Source organism: Camellia sinensis, chromosome 12, assembly GCF_055761805.1.
Source record: "Camellia sinensis isolate YWXY chromosome 12, ASM5576180v1, whole genome shotgun sequence".
NCBI lineage: Eukaryota > Viridiplantae > Streptophyta > Magnoliopsida > Ericales > Theaceae > Camellia > Camellia sinensis.
This window is the reverse complement of record NC_138972.1, coordinates 57,161,310-57,179,908: the sequence shown is the minus strand read 5'-3', so window position 1 is coordinate 57,179,908 and position 18,599 is coordinate 57,161,310. Positions and strand designations below refer to the sequence as shown.

At 32.7% G+C, this 18,599-nt stretch overlaps 1 protein-coding gene across 1 annotated transcript; it reads right to left on the bottom strand.

The window, feature by feature from the left end:
- Positions 1-2,644: 2,644 nt before the first annotated feature.
- LOC114317332 (stomatal closure-related actin-binding protein 1) lies at positions 2,645-18,078 on the bottom strand. Its single transcript, XM_028264036.2, has 13 exons — positions 17,850-18,078; positions 14,779-15,081; positions 14,437-14,565; positions 13,460-13,552; positions 10,818-10,958; positions 10,079-10,147; positions 9,562-9,645; positions 8,119-8,299; positions 6,530-6,646; positions 6,254-6,312; positions 4,540-4,674; positions 3,622-3,771; positions 2,645-2,934 (listed from the first exon to the last, which is right to left on the bottom strand). Exons 2-13 carry the CDS (start codon positions 15,061-15,063, stop codon positions 2,896-2,898), a joined length of 1,482 nt encoding a protein of 493 aa, XP_028119837.2. The 5' UTR covers positions 15,064-15,081; positions 17,850-18,078; the 3' UTR covers positions 2,645-2,895.
- Positions 18,079-18,599: the final 521 nt, after the last annotated feature.

Sequence of the window (18,599 nt, the reverse complement as noted above, 5' to 3'; positions counted from 1 at the left end):
TTCTTTTAGTTTAAATTGTTTTTATTTTTTTAAGTGCATCTAATCTAGATGTATTTATAATTTAATAATGTTTATGAATAAATTTAAAGAAAAAGTTTACTAAAAACTAAAAAAAATTCAATTTTTTTGTTTTCTATTTTTCATTTTTTACAACTTTAATAAAAAAATTTACTTCACACATGGAGCTGATGCGTTGGTGATGTGGTAGATTCTATTAGTTTTTTAGATGAAAGTTAGTTTAAGAGTAAAGTAAGAAAAATTGCAAACATGAAGGTCCAAAGTAGGAAGGATTACAAACATAAAATGCCAAAGTGGAAAAATCAAACTTAAATAGCCAAAATAGAAAAGATTGCCAACATAACGAAGCAAAATAAAATAAAATAAAAATTAAATTTAAAAGACCAAAATAAAAAATGAGTGAAACTTTAGGAGGCAAAGTGTAATTTACCCTTAAAACACTTATGTATATGTTTCCGTATGTATGAATTTTGTGACATGACATATTTGTATAAAAAGCTTTTTTATTTATGATTATTTGATGTATGTATTTTGGCTCTGATAATGTGATTATGTTATGTTTAAAACTTGGGTCCTCAAACTCTGTTTGACCATTTCCCTGTATATTTGGTTTATTGCCCACAGTAATTGATACTCCTTTCGACTTAAAATAATAATTCTTTTTGATAATTGGATTTTTTTTAAGTTGTGCAATCATTACATTTTAAAAAAATTAATTTTTTTAAATCATCTTTTGATAATACATATTTTTGAAAATATTAATTATCATAATTATATTTTTTATGGTGTTAATAAATTTAAAAAGAAGGGCAAATTACATATACACCCCTCGAGGTTTGGCTAAATTACAAATACTCCCTGAGGTTTGAGAAATTACGAATTCCCCCCTGAATACTATATTTGCATAAGAAATTATGGGGTAATTTGTTATGAAATATAAACCTCAGGGGGTAAATTGTTATGAAAATACAAACCTCAGGGGGCGGGATGTAATTTCCGAAACCTCAGGGGGTATCTGTAATTTAACCAAACCTCGAGGGGTGTATATGTAATTTGCCCTTAAAAGAATGATAAAATAGAAAATTCATATTATTTTAATCATTGATTTTTTAAAATGAACTAATATTTTGAGATAATAAAAAATAAAATAAGAGACTAATATTTTGAAACAAATAGAATAAGACTTTAATCACTTTATTAATTAAGACAATTGGTTATTTACTGATGACAACTCTGGTGTAAATAGTTCAATTCGATTCGGGTTGAGGGAAAATTTCATTTCAAACTGAACTATTCGATTTCGTTAATTGAAGAATTAAAACGGTCTCATATATTTTTTGATTTAATATAAAAAAAAAGGGACTCACATGATGTAAAAGATATTACTGAAATCATTAGAATTCTATATCTAGAATAAAAATGAAACAAAACGGTGGAGATTGCTCTATAAATATTTCTCTTCCTAAACTTTATTACAAAATAATTATCGTTAGTCACTTATCTTCTAGAAGTATTTAAATATAATATTTCAGACGATTTAATTGATATCGGTGTAATTTTTTTAAAAAAATTAAAACAAACCATATATTAAAGGGTTGAACTTATCTCATGTTGACCATCACAACTTGAGAGAGCGTTTATGTTTTGTACACCCATTTTGAGATCGACTTTGGTAATCCGAACTGTTCACCTTTTAAAACTCGCTGAGTAGAATATTCATGCAAAAAAATAAAATGATCGAGTATCGATGTCTATATGTTTGAATCAAATTTGTATTATAAAAAATAGATGACTATTTATAATTCAAATATATGTTTGAATCAGCGCTGTGCACATTTCATTGCAAGAATGAAAGGAAATCAGATTTTGTTTTGAAAGAGGCCCTCCCAAGTGAGATTTGGCAACTGAATCCAAAAATATAGATTCATGCAACCCTAAACCAGAATATTGTGATTTAGCATTGAGTTCAGTTGTTTTGCTAAAAATTATTTTATGTAGCTGTTGATCCAACAATTGGAAGGCTGTACATACACATTCAATTTAGGCATGCATGTATAAAGAACAAAAGCTTTTAAGACTATTCAGATTTTGGACTTGTACTGGAAAAAGTATTCCTCTACAATTTCAAGATTCAAACACAACCTTACATGCCCACTCAGAAGTCTAGATTTCGAATCCCGGCTCCACTATTTAATTTCTTCCATGTTCTGAAATGTACTGGAAAAAGTATTTTCCTTGCATTAATCATATTTTTTCTAAGATAAATGATTTTTTGCTGTACTTCAAAAGATGACAGGTTTTTCCTAACTCAGATTCAGGGTTGTTTTGGGAACTAACTATTTTCTTTAGCTTCTTTATTTTTTTACAAAAAACCATGTAAAAAAGTGGGGAGAATAGTTGATTTTTTGGTAGCGACTGACTTTTTTACTAAAAAAACTAGTTCCCAAACTTACCCTCATTATAACTAATAACAGCATAAATCTACATCATATACACAAGACTGCTAAGACTCAATTTTGCTAACAATGAATATACCATATTTGGATATTCTGAAACCATAATTTCAGTTAATTAACCATTATCCCATTTTAGAATTATTGATCTGAATCTAAATCACAAAAGGTGGTAAGCATGCAAATCATCACAATCAGCTTCAAATGAATCATCATTTAACTACAATAGATCAAACCTGTTACAACCCAATGATTAGGCAAATAAAAACGATGCCTATAAAAGGATGCGACCAAATTAGAGGAAGCACAATTACAAACGCGAAGACATTCCTCATCATCACAATCACACAAGAAATTGAATACTCACACTCAGAAAACAATGTTAATACTCACATTAGTTGAAAACTCACAAAATCAGTTAGGTTTAAATGAACGCTTGATCTTCCGGCCCAACAAGCATGACCTGCCATTCAGAAGCCTGCATTTTAGTATATAATAAAGAGGTGTATTTTTCAAAAGGAACATTCATGTTTAAGCATAAATCATCTATCATTCTTTTACCCATAATGTAAGAGGAAAAATAAAACATACAAAATAAATACAAATCACTATAAATATACCGAGAGATATAGAAAATATATGGCGTGCTCAAATTAGTTGTTCTTAGCATTGACTTCTGGCTTTTAGTGCTTTTCTTCTGGGGAAGGGCCACCAGAGGAGGGCGGTGGCGGGGGAGGGGCGGGAGAGGATGGGAAGGCCTTCCGGGGTGGGGAATGGCAGGGAGGGAGGAGACGGACTGGGGAGAGGAAGGGATGGATAGGATGGGGCTGCAGGAGGTGGTGGTTGTGGCAGCCGGTGGTGAAGGATGTAGTGGCTCAGGTGGTGTAGAGTTAGGGTTTGGAAGGTTAGAGATACGTGCAGGGTTGGAATTTTACATTAGGTTAGAACTGTAATAAAAAGTTATTAGGAGGTGGGGACCAAAGAAAAAAAATGTGGTGTTATTTAGCAGTACTCAAAGGAACAGTTGGTAAATATTTGCAGGTTTTCTTTTTTAACAGAACTTTTTGCACCACATTTAGCACATGTTTTCCTCATATGGGGAGCCAAAAACAGCATATAGTAAAACACCAAGAAAGCAAAAGCTACATACATTGCAGTCAAGAGCGTATCTCCTTGCAAGCATAACGGCCGCATTTCTTTCTCGCTCTGATTCAAATACCAATACAAAGGATTGTCCTTTCCTTGCTTGCCAAAACAATGACTTAGCTGCAGAATTACCACCGCCTCTGAATCCACATAGCTGGAGCAAAGAAAGAGTCGAGTAAGAAATGCTTGCCCACAAAAATACAAAAGCCTATGCAGGTAGTTTACAGAATACAAATCTTAAGCTAAAGGAGAGATACTATCACTTTGGCTTAAAAGAAAGGCTAATCTAAACGAAATTAAATAGGTAACGACATTTATACGAAGTGTTGATATGTTTCCCATGATGAGTACAATATATTGAAGTGATGGCAACTTCATTGTCACTCCCATTAGAGACACAACTTCTCCATCAACTTCTTTCTTTTCTATGCTATGTAGATTAGAGGACGAGAAGAGAGCCTTCTTAGAGCACGAAAATTTAGAAAAACTTTTATTCCAGAAACATACTCGTGGGGAAATTACCTTTGCATTCTTCCTTTTTCATTTATAGAATGAATGGCTTGGAATTTAAAAGAACCAATTTTGTTTTCACAGTTAAGTGCTAATTCATCCTCTCTAATGATGCATTTAAAATATGGGTCTTGTTAACATGGGCCTTAGGGCACTGATTAACAAATCCTTAAAAGATATGGCACCTCACCACAAATCATATCAGTAGTGAATATGTAATTAATCTTATAACTTTCCCATTTAAAACTATTTGAAGTTGTGTGAAGGAAAACCAAATTCATCTCAAATATCACAAAAATGTGAGTGAATAATTCAACCTACAGGGCATCCAAGTATGCCTCGTGTAATATTTGATGATTCTCCTACTCAATTTTGTTGAATAAAATATTCAGAGCACAGCCACAATAAGTACCTGCATTGATGTGGAATATGATTCTCTAGCCTTTGTAATCCATCCTTTACAAAGTTTCATCCTCATTTTCCCCACATGAAACAAGTGAACAGAACGTGATGAATAATTTTGACCATTCATCTGGGAAATAACTACCTGTAGAACAATGAATATTAGAATGATAACATCTAAAAGATACAAGAATTTGAATCAGATGTCCCATTGCAAATAACCAATCTTGGCAGCCAAGTTTTATATTCTCATTATATGTAACCAGAACTTTACACACTGTCAATATTCTCATGGTAACCTATAGTAATCTGTATTTAATAAGTTCTCATTATACCAATTAACATTTTGATAAATTTACAATGACTAATGGTCACCAGGCTCAATGCACAAAATGTTGATTCATGCTCCTGAATAAACTGATAACATAAAGCTATACAAGAAATAAATAAAATAAAAAGTTCCCTTAATAGCACATCAAGCCAAGATTTAAAGCTCTACAAAATTAAACCAAGTGAAGGAAAAAAAAAAACCACCATACACCACCTAGTGTTGGCTCTCAATTCGGGGACAGGTGGAATAGGTTCAGATGTACTTCACAGAGATGTGAAGGAAAAGCAGTCACACAGTTAATAACACCAAATTATGAGAACAAAACATCTTTGATGATTACTTGATAGCAAAGGCAAGTGTTGGATTTCTTAGGATTCAAAATTTTCAAGGATTCTAGGCATTTAACAGCATATCCAATATTATGAATGCCAAGCTGTTGGGAAAAGGCTGTGTATGAAATAAAAAAGGCAAATAACTAGCGAAGGGACGAATTTTATCAAAATATAAAAGATCATACTTTTATCACTTTGATTTGTATTCCATGTAACATGAAGCCAGATATGAATGGGGTGCAGTATACAGCTCAAGTGCCAAAATGGTCAAGTCTCTCTCCTTAATATACTAGGCTTAAATATCTGTATCTATATGCTTCTTCTATATACAATACAAGGCTAGTTACCCCAAGTTTCTACTTCTGGATCTGCATCAAATATCAACTGCAGGATTTGTTTGGGTATCAAATTCATCTAAATCTCATATTTTCCAACACCGAGACAGCCAAAATGTCAAAATGGTGTATATTTTTTTCTTCTATATACTAGGCTCAAAGAGAGGACAGTGCTATATAAAGTCTCCACAAGGATACCGATACTTCACTCGTCTATGAAATGTTATCACGTAGTAATCGAATAATAAACTATACAACAGAACTTCCAGCAAACTAGATCTTTGGGGTAACATGTTTGGCAGTAGGGGTTAGAAAAAAAGCATTTCTTGTACACATTTTTGAAGTATCCATGTAGGCATTTTAGCTACTGCCCAAAAGAAGACAAATAAACGAAAGAAAGAAATAATCCCGAGTTGGTCCTTTTCCAGAACAACTATGTCATCAAAACCATTACTCCCTAATCTCGTGACAATCAGTTCCAAAAAATTACTGGAGACCCTATTGATGGAGTGTAATTAAAATCATCAAGAATCAAAAATCTGAAGGAGTATAAAAATATGATCCAACAGTGCTGGCTTGGTGACATGCTAACCAGAGAGAATAAGACTGAAAAGCAAGCAGTCCACATGAAACTATAAACTTATAAATACATGGTGCAAAATTTTGGCACGTGATAGAAATAATTTGTTAGAAGTGGAAATATGACAAAGAAATAAAGTAACATACATTAAATTCAGTGTTGGGTTTCCGTAAAAGAGTCTCCACATAACTGGCCAATCCCGCAGCTGTTGGAAACAACTTAAAGTCAGATCAATATTCAACTTTCTGTACACATCAAATTAGGGATAAGCACCAAACATAAAAAAAACTATAATTAGACGGCTTGGTCATGACCATTTTAGCTCAAAGGATGAGAAACAGATAACAAAAGGGAAAAGGATGACTTGACGAGAGTTAGTATTTATATTTACATAAATCACATCGAACATTAAAGGTACTGACCTGGACCTATGGGACCAGAAGTTGTCACAGCAACCTTTTGGCCAGCTGAGACAACATCAACTTCCAAAAATCGCCCAACATCAAAGGGCTCTGGAGCATAGATTGATTTGTTGGCACCTGAAGATGTGGACAGTCAAACTAGTGAGGAGAAAGCAAATGCAGCACGGAGAAACAGAGGTAGTTCAGAACTTAATATTTTTGTTGCACCCAATAGAAAAGGAAACAACATATGAACTCCGAATATAATCCAAAATGTGTATTTTAACATTAAAATGTATTCCAACTTAAGACATAAATCTATTTTTGGAAAGTATATGCACTCAAGTATATAAGTGATTAGAGAGAAGCAAGTGAATCCTATATTACGAAAACAGATACCTAGTGGAAATTCAATTGCAGAAAAGTAAATATATTTCGAAATACTGGTCTCAACTAACCATATCTTCTAGACATAATAATTATTTTCCTGAATTGATGAACATCATCAACAATACGTATATAACATCCCATCTGCTAAATGTGAAAAAACTAATAATAAATAAATAATAACTGCTTCAAGAAAAAGACACTGGAATGCAAACATAAGTAATGCTGTCTAAGTTACATTTCTAGTAGTAGATGAGCACGGCATATTCTAAGAGGAAGCAAAAGGTATGTGGCCAGCTGACTGAAACATGTTGCAGATCCACTTGACTCCACCGCAATTTAAGGAAACAATGAAGGAATCAGATCCACTCAACACAAAAGGTTACCCATTGGCATCATATTGTCCAACTTAAGAAGCCAATGAATTTTAGAGTGTAGTAATTTAACCAATAGGCATTCAGAGGGATAGGCTGACAGATAAGAATCGTGTCAAAACTTAGGTTAGTCTCAGGCCAGAGGTTATTTAATCCCAAAATTCAAATACTCGGTGCTATATGCTCGGGTCCAAGAGCTCAGCCAAGCATAGCCTCCATTTGAGTAGTACCCTCTGTCCAAACATATCTTCTGAGTATATCCTCTATCTCCATTGCTTTGGCCCCCTCTCCGTGATATACTCCAATGCACTATGCCAGTCTAGGTCAGGAGCAAGGCCTAACAACACCCTTGGGTTAATAAAAAAATTACGGGGCACTTCAGCACTACCCTTTGAGACAAAAGGTCTCTGGTTCAAGTGTGTGAAGCGACGTCTCACATTGCCTAGGTACAAAGGTAATGTGCAGTATACAAATGTAAGGGCACCCTCAACTCAACAACTAACTTTTAGAGTTGAGTTTTATCCAAGACCATGTAACATGGTATCAGAGTCAGAACATGCAGGAGCAGGTAAAGTGAGGGGTTTAAACCCACTACCCTAATGACCATTATTAAAATACATCCTTAGTTATGCACTGGGTACTCACTATTTAGGAAATCAAAACTTTTTGAGATATATATTATAGTTTAAAACAAAAGACATCAATAGAGAACTTGATACTACTGCACTCTGTGCTAAATACATCACAGCAGTAAATATGATTTTCCATTTAAGCTGCATAATTTAAAAGTTGTCCAAGATAAGCACTGTAACAAAGTCAACCACACATTCAAGAAAACAGAATGGATACCTGAAATAAGTTCCCTTCTGCTACCTTCAGTCGGTATACGATACCACTGGATTGAACATTTTGAAAGGTCTTGAGCTTCATCTGAGCAAGGTTGAACTCGCAAAGCTGAACCTAAAGTTTCAGAACCACCGAACTCATATACACGGAACTTGTTCTCCTCAGCCCTCCTGCTCATTGCCAGCTGCGAAGATTAAGAAAGCACAACAAATTAGAAACTCAACCTCACCATTTGCACCTCAACTCACCAACCTCACCATCATTATTAACAACCCTCAGACCCCATCTCCCATGTGATTTTTCATTATGTTACATGTTATTTCATTATGTAGGCTTTGCTATTGAAGCTCTAAATTTTTTGTATATGTTTATTTGTTGTTACTAAAAAAAACGGTTGAACCATTTTCTTCTACCCACTTTAAAATATAACTTCCATTGTTTTAGATGAGAGAGACTAACGGTGTGTTTGGTTTGTGTTTGTAGAGTAGTTTTTGAGATAAAAAGTATGAAAACTTGTTTGGTTTGCTTTTTTTCAGAAATGGTTTTGGAAAATTATTTTGGGGAGAGAGTTTTAAAAAAAGTGATTGATTTGATGTGTATGAGAGAGAATGATTTTGGAAAGTAGGTAACCAAACAAAATTTTGAGATTTTTTTAAAAAAATTTGTTTGGTTTGATTACTCTTGAAAATTTGTTTGTAGAGAATTTTTCCCAAAAATTTTTTTGAAAAACAAACCAAACAAGGCCTAAGTTTCTTTGAGAGAGAAGAGCATAGATAGGTCCTAAGAAGCATGAACACTTCTAAGGAGAAAGTGTGTCGTGTTGGACACCCATGTCAGACACTAAAACTCTTTGGCCACTTCTATAAGTGTGTCCGACACTTCTGCAAGTGTGTCCGACAATTCTTTAAAGTGTCTTAATTAAAAAATTAAATTTACTATATCGAGCACTAAACCAATTTTCTTTGACACTGCAGCGACACTTTTTTATATTTGAACCCTCCAAATATATCCTATGTGATAAATGATAAATCCCTTCATAATAAAAATGTGAAGATATATTTTGGTATTCATTAACATTTCCTTTTTGGGTTAATGACACTTGTCTTCCTTTTATTCATTAGGGTTGTCTCCTATTGTGTTTGTATTTAAGCACACATTTTTGAAATAAGAGATCAAGACGCCATATTATTTTTCCTCTCCAATCTTACTCTGGAAAGTCAGTTCCCATGGAAAAAAAATGGTACTTACCAAACAAGAGCTGAAAATTCATGACGACTTAAATTCTTGTGCTGCATGTATAGCAACATTGGATTTTTTAATCCTACCTTTTACAATCTACTTACCAAACACAATATCAAGTGTTGCCTTCTAAGAACTTCAATTTATAAGGCATTAAAACTTTGTTTATAAGGAAAATGAGGAAGGTAAAACAAAACAGTCACAAACCTCTCTTTGGAGCTTAACCGAAATTATAGACTTTTCTCGAATCTGCATGCGTAGAGCTTGGAGTTCATGTTCCATGTCAATCACCTACAAAATATACCACAATTTCTCAAATTCAAACAGGTGATTATTTTGTTGCAGCAGGATATTCATCATAAACTTTGTATTTATAGCATACAAACAAAACATAATTCATTACTGCAGCCAAGACAACAATATGAAAGAAAAGAATTAAGCAAACCCAACAACTGTAAGAACACAGTCATTTAACACCACAGCAAACTAAAAATCACAGAACTGTAGAAGCAAAACACAGAACTGTCAATAGATGATGCAAAGAATTCAGCAAGCAAAAGAAGAAAAATAAAGCAGCATATACAGCATCAATACATTATAGATATTTTTATATTATTGGATGTACAAAAAATAGTTTGAATTGATCAGGCAAAATATGATTGGATGTTTGATAAAATTACATCAACCCAAACAAGAAAAAGGCAAAGAACTCCATTTAACATACCTTGCTGGGCTGATGCAACAATTTAATTCTTCTAGCCTCTTGAACCTCCTCCAGAAGTTCGTCGAGCTCCTAACAATATTGGACAAACAACAGTAAGCAACAAGCATCTTCTACAAACAATTTAACATCAGGAACTGCCTCATGAAATATTACTCATCTAACATGCACATTGCCACATAAGAAATCAATAATGTCAAAGAATATCTGTGGACATAACTCAGATTAAGAAAATTACTACTTATGATCAATCACTGCAACAAGCATAAGAATATAACCAAAAAAACATAGTTGAATGGACTATGTATTAGATAAAAATCAACTTCCACTATAACACTGCAGCATCAAGTCAAAAAACTCTTTGAGAGATGCACCAAAACCATGATTGCAACAATCAGGGTTCCAAAGTTTCTAAGGAAGAAAATCATAGAAACCTCAATAAATTAAAATTTTATAGTTTATTTGTCAAAGGATAGCCCAGGACTAACCCAAGGTCTTTGAGTTAATCTTGGGTTGGGTTGGGCTTAGGCAACCAATTCGGGCTTGGGGTTGTGATCAGACCAGGGTTTGGCAGAACCCTTAACTCTTCTTAAAGCTAGGCTTGGACAAGCCCTTAGCATTAAAAACATGCACCAGTTTTCTTTCCTAGCATTAAAAAAATACATATGCACTAATGTGACTTCCTATACATGCATACATACATGTATACATGTGCATATAAATCAAACAACTCAGTGAGCACCTGCTTTCCTGAGGTCTGGGAAATTCTTTCTTCTTCCTCAAGAGCCTCACCAAATCTTTGCACCACTGCTCTAGCACTCTCAATTTCCGCACAAGCAAAGGACCGTTCTTGGTTAACCAATTTCTTAGCATCTTCTGAAGCCTATAAAGAAAGAAGAATTGAATATTTCCATAAACACAAAAACAAAGAAATATGAATGCACTTCAACTATCAAACTAGACAGGAGAAAGAGGAATCTAAAATATTTATTGTAATTGCATCATTCAGAATTGCTTCAATTGTAAGTTTATGTATGTGCTAGCATGGCTACCTGAATGGTTAAACATAGGATAAAGAACAGACTAGAGTTACTTTAGTGGCGAAGTCAACAAGTAATTGAACCATAAAAAAAAATACAGAAAATAAGTTGCCACAGCTAAAAAGTAAATAAAGGAAACAAAATCTCATTCCATAAAATTTACAATACATCATTAATATTAAATTTTAAAAACTAGTAGCCAGTAAATTTTTATTACAATGAACAACATGGCTCCATGGTTTCTCACATATTTACACAAATAAGTTTCTATGTTGATTTTAATGCATCATTACAATTTAGGTGCACGAAGTATTATTCTAGAAAACACACACCCACATTGGCAAATAGGCACACAATGCAAAAATAACTACGAGAGATATTTACACATTCTTCAGATTGTTAATTTGCATCCACTCATAAACAAACCAATCAATTTCTTGTATCCTACAAATTTAACTTCGTTCAACTATGCCCATCCAACCGAACCAGTTACTACACTATAATCCTTGAGCTCCTTTGGTTGTTAAAGTTGTTTTTTAATTTAGGACAAACTCATCACAAGGTATCCTTTAGTTGGAGCTTACGTTTTTTATTAAAAATAAAAAGAAAAAAGAAAAAAATTATATTGAAAATAAAACAAACATCACAAGGAGCATAACCTTTGTACAATCGTTGTATACAATATAATTATTTAATATAAAGCATATATTGTAGCACATACACGCTTGTCCATATCTATGTCATATTGCTTGTCCAGGCATATGACACGCTTCCTCCGCAGAAGTGTTCATGCTTCTTAAAATAATTATTGTATACAAATTAAATAAATATATAGTATAATTATTTAATGCAAAGGATATATTGTAGCACAGACATGCGTGTCTGTGGTCATATCTATGTCGTTTCACGTGTCTAAACATGACATGCTTCCTCCACCAAAGTGTTCGTGCTTCTTAGAATAATTATTGAATACAAATTAAATTAATCACATTCAATAATATAATATTTTTACTAATTCAATAATCATTCCCGTACTTTATTAATATAGGAATGTGTTTGTCAATGAATAAACATGTAAAGATAATCAGATCAGATAAACGAAAATCATATCATCATTTTGATAATGATATAATATTCATTATATCCATATATATTTATTCAAAAACAAACACAATACTACATTTATTAAGAATAAATAAATTAATATCATATCATAACTTTAATAATCATTATAACCTGATGTACAGGGTATGTTTATTATATTAATATTCCGATGTACAGGGTATGTTCATTATATTAATATTCAGATGTACAGGGTGTGTTCTTAAAAAAGAAAAATTCTCTTACAAAAAGATATTGAAGGATTCCAAGGTGCTTTGGGTACAATAAGTACCATAACTATGTGCCCACGGTTATATTTCACGATGAACATCAAATGAACTGAATTCTCTTTTCATGTGTTCTATTTGAATTGAAGACAAATAAAGGAAAAGATAAGGGTATGCTTCCTCACAAATAAATAAGAAAAATTATCAGAAGGATATGAAATGAAACTTTTCATTTAGGAAAAAGTATATACAATGGTTAGTTATCATAAGTATTTTGAAATACATTATATAGTCATCCACCATGTTTTAGAAATTAATTTTGGTGCACCACCATGCCCCACAGTTAATTATTTAAATCAACAGTGACATCCTTTAAAATGACTTGCTCATTATCATCATCGTCATGTCCTCCCTATTACTAAAATGTTCACTATGGCAGCATAAATTTCTTCCAATCATGGAAAACAGGACAATAGCCTCACTTCATAATTGAATTAACATCATTATAGAGGAATCAAGGTAATTGAAGGAATAAGGAGGATAAATTTTTTCTTGATTACTTGGGTCTATCTTTCTGGGCTTATGGCTAGTACATCTGTACAAATAACAAAGAGAAAGTGTTATTACTTTTTGAATGGACAAAGAAGTTACCAATGAATAAAGAAGTCCAACAGAACCTTGCTAAAGAACGAAGAGCATTTGGAAATCATAGGCCAACAATCCCTAGAACTTTGCTACATTGAAAACTGCAGATTGAACAAACCTTGCAAATTTCTGTTTGGTTTAATTCTGTTTGGAAAGACTTTCAATTCAGTTCTTGTTCTAATTTATTGAAATTAACCAAAGTCAGTTTAGTTATGGATTTGGTAGAAACCCAAGCACAACCAACCCATGCGCACCCTTGATTAAGAGACAGTATGATTTTTTTTTTTTATTTTTCCTCCAAAAACTGTTAGGATGAAGCACAACATAAATACAACATGGAAAAAGAAAAGAAGAAGAAACGAAAATATAACCTGTTTGAGAAAGTTCGCTAGCTTCTTCACTTCAAACTTCTCTTGAATCAACTCCCCTTCTTTTTGAGTCAACTTTACTGCCAAAGCCTCCACCTGTAAAATGTTACGAGCACTTAAATTTTATTTTGGCATATACTGAAACATGACATTATGTTCTTATATTCAAACGTGAGAATGGACATTCTGATGGAATTCTAACTTCATTCTAGTGAGCCAAAGATGGGTTTTAGGACATGTACCAAGAATGCATACACAACAAAGCAAGGGAGCAAAGATTTGCAGTTCAATGTAAGTTCCCTAAGATCCTTCAAGAAAGATTAATTTGTTCTACAATTTTAAATATATTGGCACATGAAGTGCATTGCAAGTTTGAATAAAACAACTTGGAATCCAATGATAAAACCAAAAAAAAAAATGTAAATAAACCTATTATCCTCTTTTAGACTCTCAAAAAATTACCTTCGACTTAAATATTCATATATATGATATATAATAATTATTTATTCTTATATATGACATATAATAAATATATGAAATTATGTATTTTGCACGTGTCCCCCATGTGTCTTGTCCTATAATTTTTGAAAATTTGCGTGTTGGCATGTCTGTGTCCGTGCTTCTTAGCTCGTAATGCAGGGGCTTTTTTTTTTTTTTTTTTTTTTGATCAGCAAAAAAGAAGACTTTCTTGATATATTGGAGTAAACACTGCATGGGATTCAATAATCATAGTGCAAACAGTCCAAAGCTTCTGGTACAAGGGAATGAAATCAATATCATTCATGACTTATCTTCCATATATGTTCAGTTTTAAGTTTGTATGGCATTCTCAAAGCCAACTTCAAAAAAAATCTTGGTAATGCACAGATGTAGTTAAAATGCATATTAATACAGTTAAAATGCATGTGATCAAATAAATCAATAATGAAACATAACAACTAATTGGGTTCTAAAATGGCATATAACTTATAAAAACTAACCATTGAAATAGCTTTCTCCACATCTTCCTTATTTCGACCTGCCAATCGGCCTCTCAAAGATTCCAGTGCATCTCTGAGCTTCTTCAGAAGAACATGTCCCTCCAAAGAAGCCACCTCTCTAAGCTTAGCCTAAATTCCAAAACAATTAACAGAAAATTGTGTACAGTTCACCTTTACATCTATCTCACCAGAAATCGTCTATCCACAAAGAGAAAAGAATGAACATGAAAATAAAAAAATATAAATTTCATAGCATACCATTTCACATAACAAATAAATAATTATAATCGATGAGAGAAATATATATTAGAGGACAGATTATTGATAAAAACAAATTAATACCTCATCTGACAACTTAGCAGCAGCAGCCAAGTTCTTGTCAAATTTACTTGCAAGGTCACGAACAGAGAGACGCTTTTGCTGCTCTACTAGCTGGGCAGTTTCCTGTGTAACAACCTCCTTCAGGGATGGACCCTTAGGATCCTCCTTTGCCTCGTCCAAAATCTGATTATCAGCACCTATTCTATACTTCGGAAACCGATTAGAAGCAAAGCTCACATCAACCGACACCGACATAACTGCCTCCATCTGCATCTGATCCCCGAATTCTGGACTTACCTTTGTCATTTGTCCAGATTTTATGTCCTGATCATCAGAACCAAATTAAAAAGGTTATTTCATTCATTCCACATCTAATCAATAAATTATTGTTAAGTGTCTAGAGAGAAAACAAATCATCATTTTTAATATGTGTATTGATGTTTCTTGTTATAGTTATCCCATAACTTTACAGATATCATGAAATTAAATGATAAAATAAACAATGGAAACATGCATCCGCTAAACCAGGAAAGTTTGAAAAATCAACATATTCTTTAACAGGTCACTATTAGCTACACAAAATCTTTATTACTCGGAGATCAACTATAGCCTTTCGTAATTGATATTTGCTAAACCATTGCAAGTGAATTCTATAATTGATCATCTATATCAAGTTGTACTTTGAATTAGGAATCATCACATTCTCCTTCCTCAACTCAACATTCGATTTTCAATAGCTTTCTTTGCTTGTGCAAAGCCATTGGTTGCAAGTGGATTTAGAAGATCCAACATAAAGAAGATGGCTCAGTAGAGAGATACAAAGCTAGATTAGCAGCTAAAGGATTCCTTCAAGGATATTGAGTGGAACCCATGGAGGTGTACTAATGAATGAACCCCCTAAACCTACTACTACTTTTCTAACAAAATCAACCAAGCCTATCATAGAACGAAGGGAGTGAGCTAGAACTTTCCCGATTCATTACTATTTTGCTTGTTCGAAGCAAGGATAGACACTAGTAAGAGGCCATACAAAAGAATGAAGACGAGCTCATCCGGGTGGAAAATGTTGTCAAAGATGAAAATTCACCCAATAGAGAAAGACGAAGATCTTCGACAAACAAGGTTCCCTTGCATCGAGTAACTATGCTCTCATTTGGGTAAAAAAAGTACTCTCATTCCATTCCAATTTTGATTGTTGTTAACAACTGCTGTTACAGCTAAATGCCAAATTGTCAGATTTCAACTACATTGCATTATTGTTACCACATTACCTAATTTCTTATAGAACAGGATGTTCATCAATATGAAGTATTTCAAAATAAAACATGAAGAATTGAAGAATCAAATTGCACAGATGAAAAAAAAAAAATTCAAAAAAAGAGAAGGGAGAGGGGAAAAGTTCTTTATAATTGCACAACTAGAAGGGGTATAAAAAATAATTAAATAAATAAATTCTAACATTTAAAATATAAACTAGTTTTAGGACAAATTAATCAAATAGGGAAATTCATTCCTATTATTCATAAAATAAATAAATAAGTTCCTAGTCATCAATCACCACTCTTTCAGCTGCATTTCCAACCCACATTCCCAAATTTCTCCACAGAAAAAGGAAGCATCATCAAACATGATATCTATGTGAATATATACAATACACACACACACATATATATGCATATTCATACATCATTATAAAGCTGGATAACATTAACATTCAAAGAAATAAGATTCCAAAACTTAAAATTAATATTTGCTGTGAATTCTATAATTGATCATCTATATCAAGTTGTAATTCAGTTACCAAAGCCTCTCCTCTACTTTGAATTAGGAATCATCACATTCTCCTTCCTCGACTCAACATTCGATTTTCAATAGCTTTCTTTGCTCGTGCAAAGCCATTGGTTGCAAGTGGATTTAGAAGATCCAACATAAAGAAGATGGCTCGATAGAGAGATACAAAGCTAGATCAGCAGCTAAAGGATTCCTTCAAGAATATTGAGTGGAACCCATGGAGGTGTACTAATCAATGAAACCCTAAAACCTACTACTACTTTTCTAACAAAATCAACCAAGCCTATCGTAGAACGAAGGGAGTGAGCTAGAACTTTCCCGATTCATTACTATTTTTCTCGTTCGAAGCAAGCATAGACACTAGTAAGAGGCCATACAAAAGAATGAAGACAAGCTCATCTGGGTGGAAAATGTTGTCAAAGATGAAAATTCACCCAATAGAGAAAGAGGAAGATCTTCGGCAAACAAGATTCCCTTGCATCGAGTAACTACAGCTCTCATTTGCATCAAAAAAGTACTCTCATCACATTCCAATTTTGATTGTTGTTAACAACTGCTGTTACAGCTAAATGCCAAATTGTCGGATTTCAACTACATTGCATTATTGTTACCACATTACCTAATTTCTTATAGAACAGGATGTTCATCAAAATGAAGTATTTCAAAATAAAACATGAAGAATTGAAGAATCAAATTGCACAGATGAAAAAAAAAAAATTCAAAAAAAGAGAAGGGAGAGGGGAAAAGTTCTTTATAATTGCACAACTAGAAGGGGTATAAAAATAATTAAATAAATAAATTCTAACATTTAAAATATAAACTAGTTTTAGGACAAATTAATCAAATAGGGAAATTCATTCCTATTATTCATAAAATAAATAAATAAGTTCCTAGTCATCAATCACCACTCTTTCAGCTGCATTTCCAACCCACATTCCCAAATTTCTCCACAGAAAAAGGAAGCATCATCAAACATGACATCTATGTGAATATATACAATACACACACACATATATATATATGCATATTCATACATCATTATAAAGCTGGATAACATTAACATTCAAAGAAATAAGATTCCAAAACTTAAAATTAAACCGAGCTCAAAAATAAGGAAACTCTTTGATCCAAAAAAAAAAAAAAAAGAAAAAAAAAATGAAACTCTCGATTTAACTGAGAGAACAAACAATACAGAACCCAAAACCCAAACCCTTCAAAATTTGCAGCCAAAGAAATTAAGAGAAAACCCAGATAAACATAAAACAAGAATGAAGCCAAGAAGGTGAAAAAATGGCACTTACAGATCATAAAACAATGTGGAGAAGACAACACAAAAAATATGGTTACATCTACATATATTCTTCAACCAGTTCTTCTCATGAGAGAGAGAGAGAGAGAGAGAGAGGAGATATAACACAAGTGAGAAGAAGAGGAAGAATCTGAGAGAGGGGTCTGCTTTTGTAAAGCAAAGTAAAAAAGAAAAGCTTCCCCCCTCCCCAGACCACTATACAGTCCCCTCTCTCTCTCTCTTTTAGTTTTCACAATTGTTTTTTTAATTATAAATTAATTTTGTAAAAAATAAATAAATAAATAAATAAAAGGCACTCCCACGCCAAATCCGGATTAAGAGGTTTGGTGGGGAAAAAAACCTTACACTTATTTGGAAGGAAAAAACTAGTTTTTAATTTATTTTATTTTTTTAAAAGTGAAAAGGCAAAAATGTCACTAAATTATTTCTAATATAGATTAAAAAAAATTAGATGTGATATCAATTTTTTGGCTTAATTTTTTTTAATTACTTCTTAAATGCATTAATTAAAAAGGTCATAAAATTGGTCAAAAAGTTACAAAGAAGTAAATCTTAAATGTCCACAATGAATAATTAATGATGTGAAATATGTTAAGAAAAGAAAAAAAATTGTGAGAATGAGAAACTAAATTACTCTTCAAAAAATTTATAATATTTAAATTATTCCTATAAATACAAACTAAATAAAATTTTAAAAAAAAAATTCCTTTTATTTATTACAATAATTTTATTCCTTTTGTTC